Source organism: Macaca thibetana, chromosome 12, assembly GCF_024542745.1.
Source record: "Macaca thibetana thibetana isolate TM-01 chromosome 12, ASM2454274v1, whole genome shotgun sequence".
In the NCBI taxonomy this organism is placed as follows: domain Eukaryota; kingdom Metazoa; phylum Chordata; class Mammalia; order Primates; family Cercopithecidae; genus Macaca; species Macaca thibetana.
Genome location: NC_065589.1, coordinates 80557075 through 80572435, shown reverse-complemented (window position 1 = coordinate 80572435; position 15361 = coordinate 80557075). Strand labels below are relative to the sequence as shown.

The window sequence follows — 15361 nt, the reverse complement described above, 5'->3', positions numbered from 1 at the left end:
AATTAACCAAAATGTTAAAGTCATAAACAAGCATTTCCCACTAGCTGTCAAGATGAAAAAAAATCTAGATTATAAGTACATAGTTGATCAGATAAGTGACTAATTCATGGTTGGGCACAGTGGCTCACGCCTATAATCCCAGAACTTTGGGAGGCCGAGGCAGGTGGATCACCTGAGCTGAGGGGTTCGAACCCAGTTTGGGCAACATGGCAAAACCCCATCCCTACAACAAATACAAACATTAGCCGGGTATCTTGCTGTGTGCCTGTAGTACCAGCTATTACGGAAGCTGAGGCACGAGAATCGTTTGAACCAGGGAGGTGCAGGTTCCAGTGAGCTAAGATCATGCCACTGCACTCCAGCCTGGGTGACAGAGTGAGACCCTATCTCAAAAACAAACACACAAACAAACAAAAAAACAAAAAGTGACCTGAAATACTTATTTTTAGGAAATTCTGTGATTATGACTTTTTAAATTAATATAAAGACATTAATCTTTTTCCTATTTTTTAGGAAGGAAATGGAGCTAGAGATTGTAAGCTAGAGAGAAGAATAAAATACTTATATTCTGTACATATTATTTAGTTGATGCCCAACTGGCAAAAATATCAATCAAAAGCAAGTTGACAGACTATGGATATCTAGGCATCTCTCCTTAACTCAATAATTTTAGTTTTATAAAATAGGGAGTTCTTTTTTCATCCAAATGGTTTGCTTTAGTTTAGGTATTATAGAAATAAAACAGGTGTATCTTAAAACTTCCTTCAGCACACCACACCTTAATTTTGATATAGTAACCATACTAATACATTTGATTGGTCAGAAGATATTAGCTGAAACATGTTGACAAACAAATACACCTGCATTCTTACTACATAAATTTAAACAATTCTGTAACTTAATAAAATAAATTTTATTGATTTTTAATTTATATGTAAGATGTACCTATTTTAAGTGTATAATTCAATTAGTTTTGACAAATATATACACCCCTGTAAACACAATCATGATATAGAACATTTGCTTCACCCTAAAAGTCTCCTTGTGTTCCTTGGCTGCTTGCAATCACTCACTTCAGACCTTAGACAACCACTGAGCTCCTTTATGCCATTACAGATTAGTCTGAATTTTCTAGGATTTTATATAAGTGGAATCATAATGTACATATTCATTATGTACATTTGTGACTGACTTCTTTTGCTCAACATGTTTTTGAGAATCATTCTGTTGTGTGTATCAGTAATTTGTTTTTTTTTTTTAATTGCTGAATTGATTTGCATCATATGGCTATACCACAGTTTGTTTATCTCTTCTCCTGTTGATGGAAACCTTGCTGTTTCTAGTTTTTGGCTATTACGAATAAAACTGCCATGAACATTTGTATACAAGACTTTGTGTGGGCATATATTTTCATTTCTTTTAAACACCTAAGAGTGGAATTGCTGAGTTGTGTGGTATGTTTAACTTCATAAGAAACTGCCAAACTGTTTTTCAAAGTTGTATCATTTTACATTCTCACCAGCAATGTATGAAAATACTAGTTGTTCCATATCCTCTCCAGCATTTGGTTTTGTCAGTCTTTAATTTTAACCATTGTAGTGTACATGTGTAATATCTCATTAGGGTTTTAATTTTCATTTTCCTGATGATTAATAACATTTTTTTCATGTCTTTATTAGTCATTCATGTATATTTCGTGAACTGTCTTTTCAAATACTTTAACCATTTTTAAATTGAGTTGTCTTCTTATTATGGATTTGTAAGAATTATTGATATATTCTGGATATAAGTCCTTTTTTGACCTCGGTATTGAAAATATTTTCTTCAAGTATACCATTTGTCCATTCCTTTTCTTAATGGTGTTTTTTGAAGTGTGGAAGTTATTAATTTTGATGAAATCCAATTTATCAATTTTTATTGTATGATTCAGGGTTATTTTTGTTTGTTTCAGTTTTGGTAATGTGTATAATTCAAATAATTTTATTATTTGATCTAAATTGTCAAGTTTATTGTTCTTTATAATGTTCTTTTCTTATCCTTTTAATGTCCATAAGATTTGTGTTATTATCTTTCTTTCATATAGGACAGTAACTTACATTCTCTCTTTTAGTCTAGTTGGAGGCTTATCAGTTTTACTGATTTTAAAAATTACTTCCATTAACTTTCTCTCTTGTTTGTTTTCTATTTTTATTGACTTCTACTCTTATATCTATTATTTCTTTTCTTCCAGTTGTATTAGGTTTTAATTTGCTTGCCTTTTACTAGCTTCTTAAAATACAAGCTTAGATTTTTGATTTTAGATCTCCTTTTTAAATAAAAACACTTAAAGCTATAGATTTATCTCTAAAAAATGCCTTAGGTGCCCTATACAAGTTTTGATACATTTTGTTTCCATTTTCATTAAGTTAAAAATAGTTTGTAATTTTCCATGTGATTTCTTCTTTGAACTGTGAGTTATTTGGAACTTATTTCTAAACATCTGGGGACTTTCTAAATATCTATCAGTTTTTTCTCCTACTCCTTGTCTCCTTGTCCTCTTCCTCCTTCTCCTCATCTTCTTCCTCCTTTTCCTCTTCCTTCTTTTATTGTTGATTTCTGGTTTCTCTATCATCAGACAAATACTTTGTATGATTTTAGCATTTCCAAATTTATTGAGACTTGTTTTGTAGCCCAGCATGTGGCTTGTCTACTGGTAAATGTTCCCTATATGCTAGAAAAGAACATGTATTCTGCTGGTATTTTATAATTGTCAATATACCAAGTTTAGCTGATAGTATTCTTTAAGTTTTCTATATTTTTATTCATTTGGTCTGTTTATTCTATAAAACACTGAAAGAGCAGTGTTAACATTGCAAACTATAATTATGAATTTGTCTTGTGAATTTGTCAATTTTTCCTTTCAGTTACATCAGTTTTTCCTTCATGTAATTTAAAGTTCTGTAGTTGAGTGCCTACACATTTAGGATTGCTATATTTATCTATTTTATCTTTGGCAATAGTACTTGTCCTAAAGTTAATATCACTACATTGTCTGAAGTTAATACTGTTCCTCAGATTTTCTTATGATTAGGATTTGTATGAACATTGTTTTTCATTTTTTTTTTTACTCTTTATAAGTATGTTTTCTTTAGACAGCATATGGTTGAGCCTTATTTTTTAAAATACTCTCTGATAATTTCTCCATTTCAACAAAAGCATTTAGATCATTTACATTTAATGCAATTATTGATATATTTGGGTTTAAATATACTATCTTGCTATTTGTTTTCGGCATTTCCCTTTTTTACTTATTTCCTACAATACTTTACATGTGTTATTTTGTTATTATTCCATTTTGTCTTTCCTGTTGGCTTGTTAGCTATAGTTGTAGGATTTATAACATGCATTTTAAATTGGTCAACATCTACTTTAAATAGCATAATACCATGTCATGAATGATGTAGGAATCTTACAACAACATATATTTCTATTTCTTCTTCCCACTTTTTGGTACTATCATTGTCATAATTTCTCCTTCTACATATGTTATAAAACCTCCACATTCACTGACATTAGTTTTTGCTTTAAGGAGTCAATTATTTTTGAAGACATTTAGAAATACGGAAAAAGTATTTTTTTTTTTTTTTAACTCACACATTTACCACTTCTAGTTTTTCATTCTTTTGTGTTGATCAAATTTTCATCTGGTATAATTTTCCTTTCACTTAAAGAACTTTATCATTTCTTGTAGTCTGCTCATGAAGAATTATGTCAGGTTTTGTCATTTTTGAAGAGTAGTTTAATTAAACATAGATTCCTATGTTGACAGATTTTAGTTTTCTTTCAGCAATATAAGGATTTTGTTCCATTTTCTTTGGCTTTCATCATTTCTAATAAGAAATCTATCAACATTATCTTTTTCCTTTGTATATGATGTGTCTTTTTTTCTCCGGCAGCATTTAATATTTGATTATGATGTGCACCAGTGTGTTTTACATATATTTAACCTGTTTGGGATTCACTGGACTTCTTGGATATGTGGTTTATAGTTTTCATCAATTTTGGAAAAAATTCTACCATTATTTTTAAATTAAAAAATTTCTGCTATTATTTAAAAAAAAAGAATTTTTTTTTTGCTTGTCTTCATCATCTTTGTAAATTCTGGTTCCATTTTACTTGATTTATTTTTTCCTATTAAGAATTACATTTTTCTGTTTCTTATAATATCTCTTAAATTTTAAATAGATATTGGGCACTATAAATTTAACCTTCTTCAATGCTTGTAACTTTTTTTGTCTTAAAAAGAAGTTAGATGTTCTTGCAGGAGTTAAACCACTTGGAGATCAGCGTGTGCCTTTTGAAGCTTGCTGTTTAAGCTTATTTTTGGGACAGATTAGCCCTGGTACTACAGCACTATTTTTTTTTTTTTTCTGAGATTTCTACCAAATACCCTGGATGTTCAATAAAGGTTTTCCATTCTGTTGGCTGAAATTTGAAAATCTCCCACATCTATGTGAGCTTTGGAAATTGTTTAGCTTATAGTATTTCTGGTATTTCTTTGCTGGATTTTAGGGAGTTTTACCCCATGCATTTGTGACTTAGTATTCATCAGAAGACTCAAAAGGATACCTATGTAGGTTTCTGGGGCTTTTCTTTTCCATAACTACTTCTCCACTTGTCTGTCTTGCAAATTGCAGTACCTTAGCCTCCATGACCTCTGATCTTGTTTTCTTAACTCTGTAAGACTGCTGGGGTCTGCTTAGGTTATTTCTCCCTTCTCTGTTCACTGTAGTCCAGAAAGTGCCTCCAGACAAAAAGTCAAGAAAACATGTGGCCCATATTGTTTGCTTTCCTTCTTTCAGGGATCAAACTTCCCTGTTAATTTTCCAGTGCCTGAAAACAATTGTCTTATATATTTTGATCAGTTTTCTGTTTGTTTTTAATAGAAGGAGAGTAAGGTTTTAGTAACTCCATCATAACTGGAAGCAGAACTCTAGTAACTTTTTTTTTACTTGCTACAAAAATAAGAAATTCTTCCAATCAAGATGTTTGTCAAGCAGGTCAGAAATGGAGTACATTTGCCTTTATTTTTCTGGCTTATGTGTTTTTTAAAATTAAATATATACATGTTATTTATAATATTTAAAATATAAAATTATGCTATATGTTATAAAACAGGTGTAAACATATGAGCATGACTTACATTTACAATTATTTAATGACTTCACAGTCTTCCTTTTTTATTTTGAATTATACACACTTTTAAAACATATTATCTGGTTACTGTAGTCTGTACAAGGTCAGCAGTACAAAAACTGTCTTTGCAAACAGCAGCTTTACAAAATGCATGTAACAATCTATATGCATTAGATATTTACTATTTGCATTTAATGTTTTATTTTTAGTTTCCTTAAATTATATTGCTATAAGATAGAGGGTTGATTGCCTTGTTTTCTACGACTTGGCTTCAAATTTTTCTTTTAGAATAAAGATTAGAGTTAAACTCAGGATGCTGAGAAAGTTCAACCTGATAACCACAATAGTTGTAATTAGCACATATACATTTTTTAATCACATTTTTTGTTATTTTATTTTTTCAGGCTGAAATAAGGCCACTAAAAGGTCTGAGGAGTATGGGCATAGATAAAACCATATCATTTTAGAATATAGTTAGATTGAACTGAGAATATCGTGTGCAGATACACCTATATACATCAAATGGGTACATAAATTTCAGTATTCTTATTATTGCCAAATTTCAAGTCTTAATTTTACTCTTTTCTTTATTTATGACATAATAGGTCATGGTGCGGTTCTCCAGGAGTACCTATAAAGTATTTCCTGCGTGACATAAAGCTTTACATAATCCTATTTGGATTAAGGTGTATAGAACCAAGTCTTATATTCAAATAAATGACGGTATGTGGAATGTGGGTGTATCCTACTATAACCAATTTGATTAGAGTGCTTTCTTTTTTCTTAAAAGATACAATTCATCTGCAGAAAACATGTATTATTCTTAACATATTAACAGAAATAGTCTAGTGTTATATTAAAAAAGAAAAAAAGGAAGCGAAGAAGAAAGGAAGGAAAGAAAGACAAAGGAAGAAAACTGACTAAAATTCCCTGATTGAGGGAATCGAGATTAGGTGCAGAGCAAGTAAAGAACTGAGCTATCTTCAATTTAAAAAAATTCACATGATAAATAGCACTACGTATTTTACTTAATCCTTACAAGTGGTGTGGATTACTAAGTGGTGAAGTCGCTAAACAAGTGCATTTTTAAAAGTCTTTCTTAAAAATTCTAAGTTTCAAAATACAGGTTCTATTTTCTTAAAAAGATATTTCTGCTACATACGTGTTTAATTAAGACCAAGTTTTTCCTTGTTTGATACCTATGCCACTAAAGCAGATGACCCCTATAAAGTGTTTACTAGTAGTTGTAATCACAAAATGGTTGGAACTGTGCTTGCTCTGTGTTCAGTCTCTCTGGAATACATATTTCTACTTTATTCTAGGAGATCCAACTTCCATTTCTTTCTGGGTACAATGCTACTTCTGTGTTTGCAGCCTAGACTTGGACTGAATTTGTAGAATGTCTTAATAGTTACTGAAATGTAATGTTGTTTGCTTACACAAATGCTACTAAAATAAAAACTTACGAAAAGCACATTGGATATAAAGTAGACAATAAACTTGGTGAATTTATTTACATTTCATTAATAGGGATTTATCTAAGCACATTTTATTATCATGTTGACATTTAAAAATCAACTATCAGGATCTATTTTCAACTTTCTATGCATTCTAAGGATGATGTTCTTCTTGAATCTTTAGAAATAAACCATGCTTAAAATCCAAAATTTTCCTGATTAAAAACCCTCAACAAACTAGGCATTGAAAGATCATACTTCAAAATAATAAAAACAATGTATTGTAAACCCACAGCCAATATCATGAATGGGAAAAAGCTGGAAGCATTCCCATTAAGCAGGAGCAACACAAGGATGCCCACTCTCACCACTCCTATTCAACATAGCACTAGAAGTCCTAGCTAGAACAAGCAGGCAAGATAAAGAAATAAAAGGCCTCCAAAGAGGAAAAGAAAAAGTCAAATTATCTCTCTTTGCTGATAATATTATTCTATTCCTATAAACAACCAAAAAGATCCTAGAAATGATAAATGTCTTCAGTAAAGTTTCAAGATACAGAATCAATGTACAAAAATTAGTAGCATTTCCATGCACCAATAATGTTCCAAATCAAGAATGCAATCACATTTACAATAGTCAAAAAATAAAATAACTAGGAATACATCTAACCAAGGAGGTGAAAGATGTCTACAAGGAGACCTACAAAACACTGCTGAAAGAAACCATAGATGACACAAACAAATTGACAAACATTTCATGCCCATGAATTGAAAGAGGCAATATTATTAAAATGGCCATACTCCTCAAAGCAATTTACAGATTCAATGCTATTCCTATCAAACTACCAATGTCATTTTCCACAGAATTAGAAAAAAGAACTATTATGAAATTTATAGAAAGTGAAACAGAGCCTGAATAGCCAAAGCAATCCTAAACAAAAAGCACAAAGCTGGAAGCATCACATTACCCAACTTCAAACTATACTATAAGGCCACAGTAACCAAAACAGCATGGTACTGGTGCAAAAACAGACACATAGACCAATGGAATGGAATAGAAAACCCAGAAATAAAACTGCACACCTACAGCCATCTGATCTTCAACAAAGTTGACAAAAATAAGCAATGTATAAAGAAAGCCCTATTCAATAAATGGTGCTGAGATAGCCGGCTAGCCATATGCAGAAGTGTTGAACTGGACCCCTATCTTTCACCATCTACAAATGTTAAATCAAGATGGATTTAAGATTGGAATGTAAGACCTCAAACCATAAGAATCCTAGAAGAAAACCTAGGAAATATGATTTGGATAACAGATGATGGCGAGGCTGTGGAGAAAATGGAATGCTTATATTAGGGGATATAAGCATTTATTATTGCTTGAGGGAAATATAGATTAGTCCAGCAACTGTGGAATGCAGTTTGGAGGTTTCTCAAACAACTTAAAACAGAATTATCATTCGACCTGTCAGTTCCATTACTGGGTATACGCCTGAAGAAAAATAAAGCATTTTACCAAAAAGACACATGTGCTTATATGTCCATTGCAGCCATATTCACATTGAAGAAGACATGGAATCAACCTAGATGCCCATCAACAGTAAACTGGATAAATAAAACGTAATATGTATACAATATGAACTAATATGCAGCCATAAAAAAGAAAAAAAAAAGTATGTCCTTTGCAGCAACATGGATGCAGCTGTAGGCCATTATCCTAAGTGAATTAATATAGGAACAGAAAACCAGATACCACATGTTCTCACTTCGAAGTGGAGGCTAAGCATTATGTACACATGGACATAAAGATGAGAACAATACACATGTGGGACTAGTAGAGTGAGATAAAGGGACGGGGGCAACGACTGAAAAACTACCTATTGGGTACTATGATCATGATCTGGGTGATGGGAATCACTCATACCCCAAACTTCAGCATCACACAATATACCCATGTAACAAACCTGCACACATACTCCCTGAATCTAAAAGTTGAAATTATTTTTAAAAATATGGTAAAAAAATGAAAATAAAAATCCATCATGCTTTTATGCTTTTGCTAATTGCTGCCTGGAAACAGCAAGTTCACCTTCAGTGGTTCCATGGTGTTATTAAAATATACATTAATATTAAAACATCTTTTAACAAACTTTGTTAATTCCAAAGAATATCTGTTACGAATGATGCTCATGACATTAACCAATCACTTAGATCTTGACGTAATGTCACAGGAAAAGAAATTTTTAGTCAATGACAGGGGAAAATTACATGTATATTATGTATAAATAGGTATGTGTATGTTGCGTGTATATATATAATATATAATATATTATGTATTATATAATATATGTTACATATAATATATATTATATAGGTATATATAATATATGTCTATAATATATGCTATATATTATATGTATACATAATATATGTATATATAATATGTGTATATATAATATATTATATATGTATATATAATATATAATATATGAGTATATATAATATATATGTTATATATTATATATTATATATACACATACACATGTATATGAAAGATTAGTTTACAGAATAATTGTTGTGATGATATATATGGTTAACATTTTTTATATCTATCTATCTATCTACCTATCACGTAGTGTAAATGAGAATTTCCCATTCTAATCTAGCCTCAGCTTGAAATAGAAAATAACCATTGGTAATAAATTACAGATACTCTTTTCATAGCAGTAACACTGGACTGCAAGTTTCAATTCCTGAAACCATGTTGCTCCAATTTTATGCCCATAGTTCCCTAAGGTTCAGAAAGACTTTTTGGTGTCTCCACTTCACAGAGAGAATCAGATTTGATGGAATACAGTCCCCATATATGTAATCCCATTATCTCCTCAATTTTCTGTAATTTTTTCTTTGCCTGACTCTAAATACTTTAGAAATATTAATTTCAAGGTATTATTCTATCCTAATAGACAACAGAAGAGAAAGCTACTTACAGCCAATCAACATGACACAAATTGAAAAGATTTTCTCCGAATTCGTGTTAGGAGACACATTCCCGAATCCTACACTGGTTAAACTGCTGAAGGTAAAATAAAGTGCTGTGACGTATTTGTCTTTAATGGATGGTCCAGAACTTGAGTCACTGTCATTGTAACGTTTCCCAATTTGTTGTCCTAAGGAATCCAACCATCCGATTTTGTCAGTCAGATAAGGCCTTTCTACATTCCCAATCGCATACCAAATGCAAGCCAGCCAGTGAGCAATCAGGGCAAAGATGCACATTAAGAGCATTAGAACAGCAGCGCCGTATTCTGAATATCGATCCAGTTTCCTGGCCACGCGCACAAGACGGAGGAGCCGGGCAGTCTTCAAAAGACCAATTAATGTTGTTGTCTGTAGAAATAAATGTACACAGTCAGAAACAGTTGGTAAACAATTCAAAGTACATTCATGTGAAGCAAAGTGGACAAGAACAGTTTAAGACAGTATGGTAGCATTAAGCTTGACTGTCTATTTAAACTCAGTATTAAACTTAGTTCTTTTTTTTTTTTTTTTTAAATATGATACCCGCTTTGGAAAATACTTTGAAAGTGCATGACACAGTAATTCAGTATTGTGGCATGCAAGACCCACGCGGCAGAGAATCTGTCTTGTTTTATGTTCTAAGTGCCTTGCATAAGTCCTCAGTAACTCATTTATTCACCAACATAAATTCTAGTGTGTTACTGTGTGCCTACTAAGGCCACACACTGGGATTATAGTGTCAAACAAACAGACATGGTTACTTTCCTAATAGAGACAGTTATTTAATAGACAACGTGTCTAATCTAATGAAGAGAAAACAAGATCGTACTCTACTGAGGAGAGAGAGATTTTTAAAAAATAATTAATCAATTTCAGAGAGAGAAAAGTGACATGATGACAGTAAGCACAGAAATATGACAGAGGGTATTTGGAGGTGTAGATTGGGGTAGATATGGCCTTAAAAATGAAGACCAAGAAGGGCCTTGCTGAGGAGCTGACATTTGAGTTGTAAAAGATCTGGATAATGAGTAGGAGCCAGCCAGTCAAGCCCCTTCTTCCCATAACTGTGGGAACACTTATTGGATGATTGCATGCATGAATTAGGCACTACATTTAAATGCATGTTTTTATTCCTAAACGTGCTAAATTGAGAAATTATTTCTTGATGTCCCAGTGATATTATAATTGCATTTTGCTTTTGGCTATGACATGTGCAACTAATTGGGTGATTATTACTGACCAGGTATCTAATGATAGGATACTTCGATATAATAACAGGATACTTAACTGGTTGTTTGGACTTCAAATCTGGTAAGTACAAATTACAAGCTCATTTCTTAGGTTTCCTAAATAACGTCAACTATAAGTACTGTATAATTCACAGGGCATGTAATTATTCCATAGTTACATGGTGTTTACCAATCAATTATTGAGTCATTTTGTCTGTTCATTGTTGCTGCTTATTTCCCAAAGCACATCCAACTATGTAAAGAGCACTTATATCTTAATGGAAGAAATAGCACATGGAATAACTACCACACCCTATGTATTAATATTGATGATAACAAAGGAGCACTAAATATTAAAAACACTTTTTCATTAAAATGTTCTGGCTGGGTGTGGTGGCTTGTGCCTATAATCCCAGTACTTTGGCAGGCTGAAGCAGTAGGATTGCTTGAGCCCAGGTGTTTGAGACCAGCCTGGGTAATATAGTGAGACTCGGCCTCTACAAAAAATTAAAATAAAATAAAATAAATTAGCTGGGTATGGTGGCGGGTGCCTGTAGTCCCAGCTACTCTAGAGGCTGAGGTGGAGGATCACTTGAGCCCAGGAATTTGAGATTGCAGTGAGCTATTATTGTGCCATTGCACTCTAGCCTGGGCAACAGAGCAAGACCCTGTCTTTAAAAAAAATGTTCTAATAAGTGTCTACAGTTTCTTGTGATCACAAGGGAAAGGGGATCACTTAGTCTCTCCTGAATTATTCTCTGTTAGTATTGGAACTCTTTAAAGGTGAGAGGAGCTTGTGTAGTCGACATGTATTTATCATAACTGGACTCTGGTCTCTGCTCATTTGGGGATGTTTAGAGAGGTGAGTCTTCTCTGTCTCCAATACTGAGTTGTTTTTCAGAGTGGAATGAAGATGCTTGCTTTTTTTCTTCTTTATAGTTTCAAAAGTATATTCCTTCCCTATGAATGAATATAGGCTTTAAATTATTATTGGCTGGATCCCTGAGAGAAAAGCAAACTTTCTCATATATGTATTATTAATATTTAGCTTAGCAGTTATGTGCTAGGACTTTGGAACAGACAAACTTATGTTTGAATTCTGCCTCCATACCAGTGTGTCCACTTGGACAAGTTATTCATTTAATCTTACACTTCAGTTTCTTCATCTGTGAATATAAATAATAAGGCCAACCTTACAAAGTTATAGATAACACCCAATAAACAGGAACTCTGTGTTTCTATTTAAACATCCTTTACATTTTTCTTTCCATATATAAGCAGGAACTCTATGTTGTGAAATGGGTTCAAAGAGCTTCCACCCTTTTTAAATGCAATACTTAGATATCTGGAATCACAAGTGGGGGCCTCTCCATACTGGCCCTGCAGCTCCCCCCGGGAAATGGCAGGGGCATTGAAAGACGGACTTCGTGTAGGCAAACTGACTGCTCAGACTCTGGTAGGAGTCACCCTGGTTCAACATTTCGCCATTTCTACACAACTCACCTTCCTATGTTTATTTTTCCTCTTAATTCTACGTTCTGTTTACTTATCCTGAGAAATCAGAAATATTTGAGAATTATTGTTAACATTTTCTTGTTTTTGGAGCAAAATTTCTCTCTGACCCTCAAAGTAAATGAAGTATAATAAAAATTCTCCAAATGTTGGTTAAATGAAGTGAAAAACTTTAAAGTAAATGAGCTGTTTTTATAACATGTTGTGATAATAAGTACTAATGACTCTGCTGGTTGAAAAGATGGTAGAGTAAAAATGATGTTATGATAAGAAAAGCAATGAAATCTGCTGTGCATGCAAGCTGCCTTTTGCCTTCTTTCCAAAGAAATCTCTGATGATTCTTCTAGCATTCTATCAAAATGAAGTTAAAATCTATATGACAATAAGTTCTCTAAGCAGATAAAACAATATAATGTACATGATAACATATAAGTGACATAATTTCTGGAGAAAAAAAGTTTAAGATAAATGGGACATGTTGAAATCTCAACATGTATGACAGTATTCATGCTAAATAATTGCAGAAGTAATGACAGAGACACAAAGGAGGGGGAAGGGGAAGAAATTACTAAGTAGTAATTATCTCTCTCAGTTGCATTGTAAGAATGAGTGAATATTGACTTCAAGAGTCAAAGCTATTCTCTTGTAATTTTGTAACATGTACCAGAATAACTACATATGCTGGCTTGACAATGTAACAGATGCCTTGCCTTACTTCTATTGTTATCAAATTGTGGCTAACACACCTGGGCATTCGTTGTGCATAGCTGGGCATAGCTACAGTTGTGTATAACACATCTTGTAGATGATGTTTAGTATTGTAATAACTCTTTCCTGCTTATTATTTTAATATTGCTTTAAAAACTTAAGATATCTTGCCCCAGATTGCAGAATAGAAAGAAGTGATTGCACTAAAATCTAAGAGAGAGTAGACTTAATAATTATCAATCTTCTGCCAATTTGTTCTAAACCCTTAGCCTCATTGTTTAGTTTAATGGGCCATCTTTATGTTACCTGCAAGTGAGAAACAGGACCAACAACTACCTTATTATATTTTGCTAAGATCAGAATCTCAGTATAATTGTTTTCAGATTGCATAATTATCTCCCAGCACATCTAATTTCATGTAATACCCAGACATTATGAAAATCTCAATTTTTTTATTTTTGAAAATATAATAAATGCAACTATACATAAATCTATTCACAACAGTTGTAAAAACTAGAGATAAAAAACTGTCTCTTAGATGGTATTTCTTGAACTTTTCACTGGTATTAGAAAAATGTCTGTTTGTCAGTCTTGAAAGCAACCAAAAAGAGCATAAAAGCTCAGTAGATGGCAAAATGTGGTTATTGTTATAAAAAACAAACACATAATGAAAATAAGATATAAAAAGAGGTGAGTCATTTTGCAGTACATTGAAGCAAGGCACTTTGTTTTCTAGTCCTGTCACTAAGTATAGCAAAGGGGATATAATGGACACTTAACAAGTCAAGTTTTCACCCACCAGCACCCATGCTATCTCAGAGCTCAACTCATTTATTGTGATTGAATAATTTTCCAACTCTTTTTTCCAAAATGTCACAGTAAAGTCGGTCTATGTAAGATTTTTATTTTTAATGTATCTTGACAATATTATTATTTTTAATCTAAAGTAACTCTTTTTCCAAAAATTCAATTATTCATTTTTCTGGGTGGCTGATTAATATCATTCAATTTCAAAACTTTAAAAACATATCCACATCCACTGTTTACTGAAGCCCTAGATAACTTCTTATATTGAGGTAGAAGTTAGTTTCCTTTATTATGTATATTAATTTTGAAACTAAACATTATTTAAATACATATATATATATTCTAAACAATTGACGTTTTGTATGTATGTTAGATACTAGGTCCAGACTCAAGAAGACTGTGTGTTTTCTTTTTTTGGTAGATATTTTACAATAAATCAGACAAAATTCTCTCTTCATGCCAGTGGAATTCTTTCTGAAGGCTTGAAATTAGAATAATTAACTTCTTGTCTCAAGAATAAATTGTCTACAGTTAAACAAAGAGAGACTCACTAACAAGAAAAAAATCTTTTGTTCAGAAATATTTAAAAATTTTTGAAAAATAATTGTACCTTATTTTTTAGTAAACATTTTTAAGAATCTTATATTTAAAATATATTATTTAAGAGATTTACTCTCTAAAACCTTTGCCTCTAAATAAGTGATACAATTATTCTTCCATAAATGAAAATATATAAGTAGGTGATCTTTGGTTTCATATGCAGGTTTGATAGAATGAATGATCACTGAAGTTTTCTACTTAATCCATCATTTGTCCTTCTGGTCAATAAATATTTGGCTGCAAGTGGGGAAATGTTAACACCAGACAAGTAATAAATGTCATTACTCCACACTCATATTTTGCTTTAGATTTCATTACAGCTAATTCCCTCGAAGTTCTGGTGTTTATATACAGCATTCAATTATTATTTGTTCAATAAATCTCAATAATATTGGAAACTAGTTTTTGGCCCTTTGTTCAGCTTAACTACATCATTGCAATATTTCTAAGAATGCATTCACTAATACAATCAAAGAGATATATTCTGAATGTGTCTAAAACATTGGGGAACTACCTAGATTGTCATTTATTTATATCACACCTCACAAATACTTCTAAAGTATCGCTTTTAAAGAGGACATTTTTACAGCTTTACTGGGAAACTCATTTCAATATTTAATAACCTTTATTTTTGAGACACTTATTTTTGTTTTGTTTTACAATTAGCATTTTATTTTTCTGCAGTTTGAACTCACTTTTGCTTTCTCTACAGTAACAGACAACTGACCATCAAGTGATTCTAAACAGTAGTATGCAAATGTTACAACAAATAAATAACTAGGGATGTCATATTTTTTAAATGATAATTAGACTTGTCCTGACAAATATTTTACCAAGAGTTATACTTTATGCC

At 32.0% G+C, this 15361-nt stretch overlaps 1 protein-coding gene across 6 annotated transcripts in view; it reads right to left on the bottom strand.

The window, feature by feature from the left end:
* KCNH7 (potassium voltage-gated channel subfamily H member 7) overlaps window positions 1–15361 on the bottom strand; it is a 475718-nt gene that overhangs the window by 59211 nt on the left and 401146 nt on the right. For all 6 annotated transcript variants that reach the window (XM_050752295.1, XM_050752293.1, XM_050752296.1 and 3 more), the window contains one exon: window positions 9622–10021. In XM_050752295.1, the coding sequence (XP_050608252.1) occupies window positions 9622–10021 (400 nt within the window). The remainder of the gene's footprint in view (window positions 1–9621; window positions 10022–15361) is intronic.